The following is an 11,780-nucleotide window of genomic DNA, read 5'->3' as shown; positions in this document are numbered from 1 at the left end:
AAAATCATATTAATTTTCATAATTCAAAAAAAATCATCTAAATACTTATTAAAAATCAAATTAGTTCAAATAATTTCAAATATTATATTTAATACATATTTAAAAATAAAATTACCTTTCAAAAATATTTATTCTTTTGTAGAACCGATTATTCAGATATTTAAATTATTATTTAATTTTTATCAGATTTGTGTTTATCTAGATTGGATATTCGGCAAAGTGCAAGTCGTTTTGATTTTGAAATATATTTGTTTAGTTTAAGAAATATAGTTTTGAAGAATTCAGTTATTGTTAAAATCTTTTGCTAGTCCCGGATAATTATCTTTACTTTACCCAAAAGATCCGGTTATTTTTGTTAGGTACGGCTAAATCACCGGAGATACATAAACCTACCGGAAATCAAGAACATCATCACCGGTTTACTTCGGTTATCTCCGGTTTGGTTTGAAAATAGTATTAACCTCTTGACGGAACAAGCACGTTTCCTTTTTGTTGTTGTCTGAAACTCTCCAACAAACACACAAAACGAATGTAAAAAAGATAAGTATGAAAGATTTGCAAAATCTATTAAATGAAAAAGGAGCAGAGATTTCGGAGATTCGTTTTCTTTTCTGAATACATTACCGTATTGTTTCCTCCGTCGACTTCGCATGAACACTTGAGCAAAAAGGTGGGACTCTCTGTTTTGTAGTAGAGTAGACATGGCGCATATCAACGGGTACGTGGTTGCCGCTGGGGAGAAGAAGAAGGCGTCTCAACCGTCGTGGAACTGGGTGCTTATAAACGCGACGGGAGAGAGCAAAGCGCTTGACGTCGACAAGTATGCTGTCATGCACCGTGTTCAGATCCACGCGCGTGATCTCCGGATTATTGACCCGAATCTGTCTTACCCTTCCACTATTCTTGGCCGAGAGAGAGCCATTGTGCTCAATTTAGAGGTCAGGATTGTTCCTTTTGTTGTTGTTATTTCAGAGTGTTATTATATTTTGTTTTACTTTGTTTTTGTGTTTGTGTATGTGTGTGGTGGGATGTTGTAGCATATCAAGGCGATCATCACTTCCGATGAGGTTAGTTTACTCTTTGTTTCCTTTTTTCACTGTCACTTAGATTTCTAGGGTTTTGGAGTATCTAGGGTTCATGTTTGACCTTGAGCAGTCACGGAGCTTGACAGAAGTTGGATACATGGTTGGATTCGGACACAACCTAGTGAAACATTTGTCTTGTCTCTCCAAAATTTTGGAAATTATATACATAGACATGTTCCTAAATTATGAAAAGAATTTTTTTTGTATTGAAATTCTTATTGAATGTTGTTAATGGCCATCAAAATCTCAGATCCTTGGATATGTTACTAGGTTGAAGATTCACAGTTTCACCATGTTTTTATCGATGGAATGCTTAGACGATTAGGGTTTAGCATTCCATGAATAATTTTTTTTTTCCTGTATCTTCATCGATGATTATCAATGAAGATAAACCTTATATCATCTTGTATTAATAACTTGATTTATCACAGGTTTTGCTTCGGGATCCATCACATGAAAATGTTATCCCCATTGTGAAGGAGCTTGAAAGACGCTTACCTGTTGGAAACCAAGCACACCATGGTCAAGGAGATGGGAAAGAGAGCTCAGCTGCCCATAATGACGCTGATGATGGTGAAGAAGATGGTACTATATATCTCCACATAATCTTTCTTTCTTTTTTGTTTATTAATTGAAATGTCTGCTTGTTGCATTATAGAATCCCCATTTGAATTCCGTGCACTGGAAGTTTTCTTGGAAGCAATATGTAGCTTCTTAGCTGCAAGGACTACAGAGTTAGAAACAGCTGCTTACCCTACTTTGGATGAGCTTACCTCAAAGGTATACCTCAGCGTTTAGTATCACCACTGATCCAGTTTTAAACTGTGGTTTTACATTAATCTTGTAGATTAGTAGCGGTAACTTGGATAGAGTTAGGAAGTTGAAGAGTGCCACGACTCGGTTGACAGCTCGAGTTCAAAAGGTGAGGCAATGTTAATCTCATAAAGTTTGTAATAAAAAGAAATAATTAAGAAGCTTCATTGCCTTTTGTAGGTAAGAGATGAGCTTGTACATTTGCTGGATGATGACGATGATATGGCTGATCTTTACCTTTCAAGGAAACTCTCTTGTGCTTGCTCAATGGCTAGTAGTCCAAATTGCTATCTTACTTCCCCAACAATAGGCTCTAAGATTTCAAGAGCTAGTGTAGCCACAGTTCGTGGGGATGAAAATGATGTTGAACAACTTGAAATGTTGCTCGAGGTTGGTTCTTACTGCACAAATGTTTTTTTTTTTAATCTTATCTATTTTCTACAAGTGAAGTCTAAAAACATATATTTCGATATCTTTTACAGGCATACTTCATACAAATCGACAGCACTTTGAACAAATTAACAACAGTTATCTTCTTGCTACTTCTTTTCTTGTCATAAATTCCACAGATTTTTTTTTTTCTAAAAATTGTTCTTCTAACTCCCAGTTTCTTTGATGCACGCAGCTACGTGAGTATGTCCAAGACACGGATGATTACATTAGCATTCAGGTAACCATTTTTATTATATGTATTTGAAATCTTTATAATCATAATATCATAGTCTAAAGGCTATAATCATTGGTTTTTGGTTTTACAGATGGACAATCGTCGTAATGAGCTGATTCAGGTACGTGAATGTTGAAAAGTGTTTATTTCTTTCATCCTCCTGAGTTTCTCTTCTTGATCATCTTCAAAAAAATCATGCAGTTGGAGGTGGTGTTAGGTTCTGGAACCGTTTGCTCAGCATTTTACTCTCTTGTCGCTGGAATTTTCGGGATGAACATTCCATACACGTGGAATGATAACCATGGATACATGTTCAAATGGGTATGTATAACCAAATCTCCATTTGCTTGATATACAAGAAAATATTTCTCAGGGTTAACCGAAACCGGTTTGTTGTTGCAGGTTTGTATCGTGACGGGGGCAATTTGTGTGTTCTCGTTAGTATTCATAATGTCGTACGCTCGGTTCAAAGGGCTTATGGGATCTTGATAGGTCTAGAGAGAGTTTTTTAGCATCGAGAAATTGAGACTTCTAATTGGAGCTTTTAAACCAGAGTTTTTTTATAAGCCAACAAGCTTGTGCGATATTATTAGCATCCTACCAAACTATGCAACTTTGATTTTGAGCTTAAGGAAAAAAATTCTAGCTTTCAAGAAGCTATGCAACTTTGAAATTTTGAGCTTGAAGAAATTAAAATTTTACGTCTAGCTTTCAAGAAGCACGGTATATGTTATATGCTTAATTACTCTCTGCATGACTTGTATAATTCACAAAAAAAGGTCATACTTCTCTATGACATTTTTGAGCTTTCCACTGAAAGAAAATAAGGTGGATATGGCTTGGGCTAGCCTTGGGCTGGACTTCGGCCTATTGTTGTTTGTTTTGATTCAATTGCAATTTTGTAAGATCAATCTAGGATTCTTAGCGGTTTTACAACAGTAAACAAACTTTCTGTTATTGCATGCGAACGAACTCTTAAAACTCTATACATGAAGTCAAAACCTAGACGTTGTCTCAAAATAATACAACAAGGCTTTCGTGTTTCCACATACCTTTGTTACCAGTTTTTTAATAATTTGGACATAATATAAAGTATAAAAAGGTATAAAATATTGGCAACGTCAGCAGTTCGCGTGGAGAGTTGAGGCCGAGGCTGACGTGATCAACTTAAACAATAAAATAATAAGATTCCTTTTATTTTATTTCATTTTGTACTTTTCCTCTAAATAAATAATTAGATTCTTCCACTCTGCAAGGAACCTAACTGGCTGACGTAATCGGAATTGCCTCTTGGAACAACATAAAAATCAAATTTCATTTCTTTTTAAATAGTCCTCTTGTATATGGCTGAGACAATTCTCTATAACGACAAAAATGATATCAATTAAATTAAAAAAGCATAGACCGCACTAAAATATAAATAAATTGTTCATACTTGTTCTCACACGCAGTGATGCACATCTTGCATTTTCTTCCCATTAATCAATTAGATGTTGGGTTATTTCAAACGAAAATTTTGCATTTATGTACATCAATTTTAATATGTTTTTTCTTGTATTTGAAGGAAAAGTTCTAGTAATGTTTGATCAGACATCACTAGAGATTTGTGAACAAAAAGGCGTAATAAGAAAACTAAAAATTTAGCTTTTTTGGGTGTTTGTTCTTGTTTTTACCATATATATACAAATTTATAAATGATGTTTTGATTAAAATGTCTTATGTTTGAATAGAAACTGACCATTCAAACATACAGATCTAGACATAGATCTATGTAAGTTCAATCATAAAATAAAAAGAGAGAATCATTAGAAGCTTTATGCCACAAGTGCTTGGCATTTGGATAGTGGAATCTAATTCAAATGTTAATAATACCGGGTCTCATGATGCCAGCTAATTCTATACTTTACTCCATATTTCTGGCATGAGAAAATAATATATTTATCTGATTTACAAAATACCAACACATAAAATAATAAACATCATTAAGTTCGTAATACTTAATCAGCTGATGTACAAAAGAAAACTCCAGTTTACATAAATTACCATGACGTCATAAACATTTGGAAAGGAATCAGTTTTGTCGCGTTAAGACGATAATGGGTTTCCATTTTAAATCAGAAGTGACTTGTCGGAACAACACTACCACTCGAAATCAAACAAGAAAACAAGGGGGCATATAAGACTTTTTCTCTCAGAAGACGGCGTCGTTTTCATCGAAAAGCAAATTTAATTGATTTCCCAAAATAGAGCACTGTCTCATCCAATTAGAACCGTTACTAGCGACGGTTACAAAGGGCATTTCGGGTAATTTTACATGGATTCTCTCTTCCTCGCGGGTTATTAACGAGAAGGACCCTGAGCCGTCCACGCTCGTAAATAATATCTCCACTTCTCTCTCTTTTAAAGACCGATAATATTTTGACACCTGTGTTCAGTCTTTTTTTGTTTCTTCTCCTTCTTCCTCTTACCTAGATTTTGAGACGAGGAGATTCTCAGTTTCCAACGTTTCCTTTTTTCCTCTTTGCTTTCAGAATCTCTCTCTCTTGTCTCTCAGATCCAACAGGTTTTTATTTCTTCTTTTAGTAATTTTTGTTACTTTTATTAGTGATTGATCAAAGTACTGAATGATGAATCAGAATGCATGGTTTCTTTCCTGAATTTATTACTTTAAATGTTTCTGTAATTGTCTTAATATCTTATGCTCTTCTGTTGTGTCTGAAATTGAGTTATGTTCTTTCACCATCAAGCTGATAACTTTTATCAGTTCAAAAAAAAAAACTCTGATAACTTTTATAGTAGTATGGTTTCCTAATGATTGAACTGATTATCTTATATTCTTTATGTGTTGTGAGTTAGAAACTTTTTGATATATAGATATCAGAATCTTGTTGACTCCATGGTGTTCCTTTTTTTCTTTAATTTTCTTTATAAACAAAATATTACCTTAGATCTTGTTATTACGTTTGGGATCTTTCATCTATATTAGAAATTCTGAGATATTGTTCTCATCATTTATAAAAAGAGGTTGACTTTCAAGGTTTTGATACAAGTTATTGAGTTTTACTTTATACTATTCTGAAAACCAATCTTATATGGTCTTGACATTTTGATATAATAAAAAAAAATTCTTACAAATTTGGAGATTTATGTTTGTAATTTTCATCAATTTTTAGAAACTATAGATTAATGCTGAGAACTCATTAATGCTTCACTGACATAAATTTTGACACAAATTTTGGGAGTTATAGGCTAATTTTCACTGGTCTATGGTCTATGCTCAGAACCAGCCGTGCTTGTCTTCTCCCTTTCTTTCGTTCTGCTTTTCTTGGGAAATCTCTAGTTTTTGAAAATTTATTTTGAGCAAAAGAAAGATGAACCTCACATTTCACTTTTAACCATAAGTCATTTTTGGTTGGTACTTAGTCCTTTTCAAACACAGTTGTTGTTTTTTGTAAACTTTCAAACACAGTTGTTGTACCCAATTATTGCTCTGTACTTTTGAATCTCTTAACTGCAATTTGTATTTTTCTTTTTTTACTGACTCTAATCTGTTTTTTTTATTACTCTCATGTCATTATTAATTTCCATTATTCTTACTGACATAGATTTTGTAACTTCTTGCAGAAAGGTTCTAGCTCTTCTTCCTTATTCTTGAAGATGGACAGGGCAGACACATGGGGGTTTGTCAGTGGTGGGAGATGTTTATACCTCAAGTTGCTTTTATGTTTATAGTTTCACAAGCTGTTCTTAAGTATTCTTGTTTTAGACCATTTTATTGCGCATCTCTTCCCTTCTTCTTCTTCTTCACATGGATTTGAACGAGAGTGTAGCTCGTTTTGGTGATACTGCTCTCAGCTTGAACTGCCTTGGAAGCACTCATTACAACCATAAGCTTTGTTCTGATGTTTCCAACTGTCCTGATGGTGGTTGCGGTTTGGTTCTCGGTTTAGGTCCAACACCTCCCTCTTATTACTACAATAAAGTCTCAGTTTCTTCCCAAGAACTCTCATCAGGTGGTAACTCAATTCTCCAGCTCGGTCCTCCTGCACTGACCATGGACAGTTTCAGCGGACTTGATTGTTCCTTGTTGACCTATACAGACACCAATGCCTCCCAAGCTGATGAAGGTTCTACCTCAGCAACGCGGTCAGGTGGCTACATGTCATCCCTTAGAAGACCTTCAAGAATGCAAGAGTGTAGTACTAACTTTGGTACTGATGCTTATAATGAGTCAGAGTTCTCCATAGGAGCTGCTTTCTCTGACAGGACGACATCTTCTCAGCAAAGAACGACCAATCCTAAGAAATGCAAGTTCATGGGATGTAGCAAAGGAGCTAGAGGAGCGTCAGGGCTATGCATTGGCCACGGAGGAGGGCAGAGGTGTCAAAAGTCGGGTTGCAACAAAGGCGCTGAGAGCAAAACAACGTTCTGCAAAGCACACGGTGGAGGAAAGAGATGCCAACACTTGGGGTGCACAAAGAGCGCTGAAGGCAAAACTGATTACTGTATCTCTCATGGAGGTGGGAGACGCTGCGGCTTCCCTGAGGGATGCGCTAAGGCTGCACGTGGCAAGTCAGGGCTATGCATCAAACATGGTGGCGGTAAGAGGTGTAGAGTTGAAGGATGCACGAGAAGTGCCGAGGGGCAAGCTGGTCTTTGTATCTCACACGGTGGTGGGAGACGGTGTCAGGCGTCAGAGTGTACAAAAGGTGCTCAAGGGAGTACTAACTATTGTAAAGCTCATGGCGGTGGGAAGCGTTGTATATTCGCTGGGTGTACTAAAGGAGCTGAAGGGAGTACTCCTCTGTGTAAAGCGCACGGTGGAGGGAAACGTTGTATGTTTGATGGAGGTGGGATATGTCCTAAGAGCGTGCATGGTGGGACGAGTTTCTGTGTGGCTCACGGTGGTGGGAAGAGGTGTGTTGTGGCGGGGTGTACTAAGAGCGCTCGTGGGAGGACTGATTGTTGTGTGAAGCATGGCGGTGGGAAACGGTGTAAGTGTGTTGGGTGTGAGAAGAGTGCGCAAGGGAGTACTGATTTTTGCAAGGCGCATGGTGGTGGGAAACGGTGTTCTTGGGGAGGTGGGGGATGTGAGAAGTTTGCTAGAGGGAAGAGTGGTTTGTGTGCGGCTCATAATAGTATGTGTATGGAGAAAGGTGGAAGCAAGATTGGTTTGATAGGGCCAGGGCTTTTCCGTGGTCTTGTTGTTTCTACTTCTTCTCAAACCACTACTACTACTAGTACTACTGATCATTCTCTGGCGGGAGTTAGTGTGGTTTCTGATTGCACTGACTCCAGTGAGCAAAGACAGAAGCAGATGATACCAATGCAGGTTCTTGTGCCTCCATCAATGAAGTCCTTAAGCTTCTCAAACACTGAAACAAACAATAATAGGAGTGGGAGGAATGTCTTTGACTTTATGGTTCCGGAGGAGAGAGTTCATGGAGGTGGGCTAATGTCTCTGCTTAATGGCAGCTTGAAACAGACTTTCCGTTATGGAACTTGAAAGCTTTTCTCTTGGTGTGAGAGAGACACCAAGACACCAAAAAGCTTATGTAATATTGTATAGTATTATTCCTTTGTCCCTTGGGTCATTTTGTATATTCATGGGTTTGTGTTTTTGTATGGGTCTTGTAATGAGTCTTGACCATCTAGTCGATGGCTAGAACTTGTTTATTTGATTTTTTAATTTGGAATTTTGCAATGTAGTATAGGAAGTGTTGTTATCGATTTTTTTCAGTGGACTCATCAATGGATGCTTGTTGTGTTGTGTTTGGTTTGCTTTTATGCATTCCTAAGTTTCAAGTCTATTCAAATGCGTAATCCAACCAACGTTCACCCACGTTCCTTCTTATAGCCTTCTAAGTGAATCAGATTGATACTTTGATTATTTGCAATATCGAATTGGTTTAGACTAAGTAAACGAAATCTTTTTGGTTAGAAAGCTCATATGTACATGGTTTACCTTTTTTTCTTACCACTGAAATTATCTGGTTTTATGATTACGAATATCTAACTCAGCAGAACCATGAAAATCTCCATAACCATCCCTAAAAACTATACAATGATTTAAATCCCATCCCAATGTTTGCCCCACTTAATTTTTTTGTCCTTTCAATTCTTTTGTGTTTTATTATTATTAATATGTGTGTATAGTGCTTGCATCATACATGAGTCAGTGCTTGCTAAGCAAGCACCCATAAAAGAAAATAAAAAATGAAATTATATAATAGATATGGAAAGACAATGTTGCTTGGCTCGGCGACACAAGACAACTACTAAAACCAATCAAAGATCTATAGAGAGAGTACTATAACTTGGAGCAAAAGGCTCTCGATTGCCAAATTCTTATAAATAATTAACAAAACACCAATCCTACTAGCCTAAACCGGTCAGGTTTAGGCCATACGTACATAAAATGTAGAGGTCATACCTGAAAGATTGTGTACTTCAACAGAACATGCTTATATTATTTAAATTTTGTATTTTTTATTCTGGCCTTTTTCTTGTCTTTTAAAGACAATTAGTACTTCTCGAGATTTTTCTCATAAATTAGATAATACCAAAGTCAAGTTCAATGTGATCCCAACATATATTATACCTCTAAATCTTAGGGCTCTATAACTTATTATTGGAAACATTTTTTTCCAAGCTACCTGCCTCTCCATCTAAAAAAGAGAGAAATATAATTCTTATTTCTTGGTTTGTTTGTTAAGTTTAATTAGAAATCATATAAACTTTCAAGAAAGAAAGAACAGTATATAAAAAGTTAGTGTTGGTCTCTATAACTTTTTAAACACACTATTAGCCTTTCCCTATGATTATTCAACAACATGGGGTGGGGGCTTATTTTTTTGAAGTCCATTTGCATGCATCCAGTGGTAACATAATCATTATTTTTAATTTCTTATATAAAAACGTTCAAGTGTGTTGGATCTTGTTAGTGAAAACTCTAATCCATTTCGACCAATAAATATATATTTTAGTTAATATTGTCCAGAGAATGAGAAGTAGGCTGCAGTTTTATCCCAGACTAGTAGATGTGGTTTTCCTCCTAACCTTAGGTATATTAGGCAAAAAGAATAGGTATATTTAATTAATTTACAAGTTTATTGGGAAACCTGCATTAACCAATAATTTTAGGGTAATGATTGAATTGAGTATAAACCTTATCTTTATTATACTGTTTCATTGGTTTAAAATTTAAATTGCTGATGTTGCATGGATGACTATTTATTCATATCAGTGCATATACACACAAATTTGGGCTCACAGCTTTAATTAGATTTCAGTTTGTATAATTTTAAATATTTTAAACACAATAATTCAGTATTAAAAGATATATTTGAATGTAAAAAATACAACAAGACTAGAGCTTCTTCTTTTTTTGCTTCTGTTTGCTTGCAAATTGGAGATGGTTATCGTACAACATATAACTTGTAAGAATGATGTCATTCTCCTTTTCCTTCTACGGTACAGAGATTATAGAAATAATTTCCCACTAAACCTTTTCTTTTTAAGTGCTTTTATCTTTATTACGGTAAGCTTACTTCGTCGAGATCATCTAAAGACAAGAACACTTCATCCAAACATGAGAGTTCTGCCCCATCATCATCTTCTTCATCGCTGCAGTTTTGTTCATACACTCTGCATATCACCCACTTGCTATAATCCTGCACACAAAACAATCCAAACCACGTACATACGTGGAGGTCAAATTGTAATTTTGGTTTTAGTAAACGTAAACTTTATTTTTCCTATTTTTTTGAATAACAATTGAAACGTAAGCTTTAAGTTAAAGAGTTAATAACTTTAGTCTTGAAACAAAATGGGTACTTACGGGTTTATGTGTAGAACTAGTAGAACCACGGTTTGATCTCTTAGAAGATCGACTAGAGGAATCTGGAAGGGAATATTCTTGCATGACCCAGTTAGTCTGAGAATCTCCGAGATAGAACGTTAGATACTTTTTTATGCCCACTTTCTTGTGTGTGGAGCTTGTGAAGATTGGCTCGTCTATTCCCACTGATCCCCAATATCCATTGCTTGTCACTCTTTCTTGGGTCTTTCTACTATAGAAGTACCATTGCCTCCCTTCTTGCAGTGCTTTCCCTATAATTATACATATGCAAAGTTTAATTCATTAACAAATGCCATATAATCGCGAACTTGGAAAAACTTTATATGAAACTTCTTCTTACTATCCAGAGGTTTATCATTGTGTTATGGTGAGAAAATATGGGTTTATCTATCCTACCGTATGCCTGCTTAACTATATGGTCCATCATCAAACTATATGGATAAAAATATAGTCTAACAAAGTTAGTGTAAGATCAAATGTCAATAGCATGTGTGTTTGATTGTATGTCTACGTACATGTGTTTGGTGTGTGCGTGTGTCTAATATTTGTATATGATTGATTGTGTTTGTGTATCATGAGATCGAATGATTGATATAATTGGTGCACATGTATGACTATGGAGAAAGCAATACTAATTATGGTTCACCAATAAACATATTCCTTCCAAGAGAATAAAAAAGGAAATGTATTAGTGTGGTGTGTATTTTAAGATTTTGGAAACAAAACAATCCTTAAGAAGAGCTACCGAACAAAAGTGTACTGCTAAGAAAAGAGAGTTTGGTTACTTAAGTTGGTGACAACATCAATCTCTATCCTTTAACTTTGATTATCTCACACACACACATATTGTCAACTATACGTATACATACATGATCTAAAATGCATGCATATATAGACAGGTAAGAATCAGATATGGACATATATGTTGCATGATACATATATGGAGAGAGATATGTGGGTGTGTATACCGGGAAGGTCCCAAGGATCGTAAGGGTAAAGATCAAGGTCTGGGATGACGTCAGGATGACAAGGCAAGAGTGAAGCTTTGCGGTGGAGGAAGTGGACGACAAGCTCTTCATCCGTTGGAAAAAACCTGAAGCCCGGTGGTAGATTCATTGATGACGATATTGATCTTAGTACTAGTTCACATGTACATACACATAGATGTGGTTGCGTGCGTGTGTGTGTGTGTGTGTAGAAGAAGGTTAAATATGGGGAGAGTAGATGATGTGGAACAAGATGAAGTGTGTGAACGAAATTGAGGTATATATAGGAGATACAAAAAGAAGATCAAGGAAAAGGCAGAATAAGGAAGTCATATACTTTTCTATATATTATATAACACCATTAATTT

The 11,780-nt window shown here is 35.8% G+C and overlaps 3 protein-coding genes and 1 long non-coding RNA gene across 4 annotated transcripts; 2 read left to right on the top strand and 2 right to left on the bottom strand.

Moving 5' to 3' along the window:
• Nucleotides 1-12: 12 nt before the first annotated feature.
• LOC103855247 (magnesium transporter MRS2-2-like) lies at nucleotides 13-4,538 on the top strand. Its single transcript, XM_009132212.3, has 11 exons — nucleotides 13-938; nucleotides 1,038-1,067; nucleotides 1,517-1,670; nucleotides 1,744-1,865; nucleotides 1,933-2,007; nucleotides 2,079-2,288; nucleotides 2,381-2,425; nucleotides 2,524-2,568; nucleotides 2,657-2,686; nucleotides 2,767-2,886; nucleotides 2,968-4,538. The coding sequence occupies exons 1-11, from the start codon at nucleotides 702-704 to the stop codon at nucleotides 3,052-3,054; spliced, it is 1,155 nt and encodes a 384-aa protein (XP_009130460.1). The 5' UTR covers nucleotides 13-701; the 3' UTR covers nucleotides 3,055-4,538.
• A 360-nt stretch (nucleotides 4,539-4,898) lies between these two features.
• Nucleotides 4,899-8,311, top strand: LOC103855246. Its single transcript, XM_009132211.3, has 2 exons — nucleotides 4,899-5,128; nucleotides 6,190-8,311. The coding sequence occupies exon 2, from the start codon at nucleotides 6,374-6,376 to the stop codon at nucleotides 8,069-8,071; it is 1,698 nt and encodes a 565-aa protein (XP_009130459.1). The 5' UTR covers nucleotides 4,899-5,128; nucleotides 6,190-6,373; the 3' UTR covers nucleotides 8,072-8,311.
• LOC117132160 lies at nucleotides 5,196-6,191 on the bottom strand. The gene is made up of 2 exons (XR_004455668.1): nucleotides 5,943-6,191; nucleotides 5,196-5,899 (listed from the first exon to the last, which is right to left on the bottom strand). It is a non-coding gene; the product is annotated as an uncharacterized LOC117132160 (long non-coding RNA).
• Nucleotides 8,312-9,863: 1,552 nt separating the features above from the next.
• On the bottom strand, nucleotides 9,864-11,780 carry LOC103855245 (NAC domain-containing protein 104). The gene is made up of 3 exons (XM_009132210.3): nucleotides 11,395-11,780; nucleotides 10,406-10,677; nucleotides 9,864-10,238 (listed from the first exon to the last, which is right to left on the bottom strand). Exons 1-3 carry the CDS (start codon nucleotides 11,540-11,542, stop codon nucleotides 10,101-10,103), a joined length of 558 nt encoding a protein of 185 aa, XP_009130458.1. The 5' UTR covers nucleotides 11,543-11,780; the 3' UTR covers nucleotides 9,864-10,100.

Source organism: Brassica rapa, chromosome A02, assembly GCF_000309985.2.
Source record: "Brassica rapa cultivar Chiifu-401-42 chromosome A02, CAAS_Brap_v3.01, whole genome shotgun sequence".
NCBI classification, from domain to species: domain Eukaryota; kingdom Viridiplantae; phylum Streptophyta; class Magnoliopsida; order Brassicales; family Brassicaceae; genus Brassica; species Brassica rapa.
The sequence above is the reverse complement of the archived record's forward strand: the minus strand, read 5'-3'. Positions and strand labels throughout refer to the sequence as shown.

Excerpts from the sequence above, each read along its gene's own strand:
- LOC103855247 (XM_009132212.3), top strand. The coding sequence starts at position 702 with ATGGCGCATATCAACGGGTACGTGGTTGCCGCTGGGGAGAAGAAGAAG. Across the intron at positions 2,426-2,523 it reads CTTTGAACAAATTAACAACA|CTACGTGAGTATGTCCAAGA; the intron begins GTTATCTTCTTG and ends TGATGCACGCAG. Across the intron at positions 2,887-2,967 it reads ATGGATACATGTTCAAATGG|GTTTGTATCGTGACGGGGGC; the intron begins GTATGTATAACC and ends TTGTTGTTGCAG.
- LOC103855246 (XM_009132211.3), top strand. The coding sequence starts at position 6,374 with ATGGATTTGAACGAGAGTGTAGCTCGTTTTGGTGATACTGCTCTCAGC.
- LOC103855245 (XM_009132210.3), bottom strand. The coding sequence starts at position 11,542 with ATGAATCTACCACCGGGCTTCAGGTTTTTTCCAACGGATGAAGAGCTT. Across the intron at positions 10,678-11,394 it reads CGATCCTTGGGACCTTCCCG|GGAAAGCACTGCAAGAAGGG; the intron begins GTATACACACCC and ends GTATAATTATAG. Across the intron at positions 10,239-10,405 it reads CTAGTTCTACACATAAACCC|GATTATAGCAAGTGGGTGAT; the intron begins GTAAGTACCCAT and ends TTTTGTGTGCAG.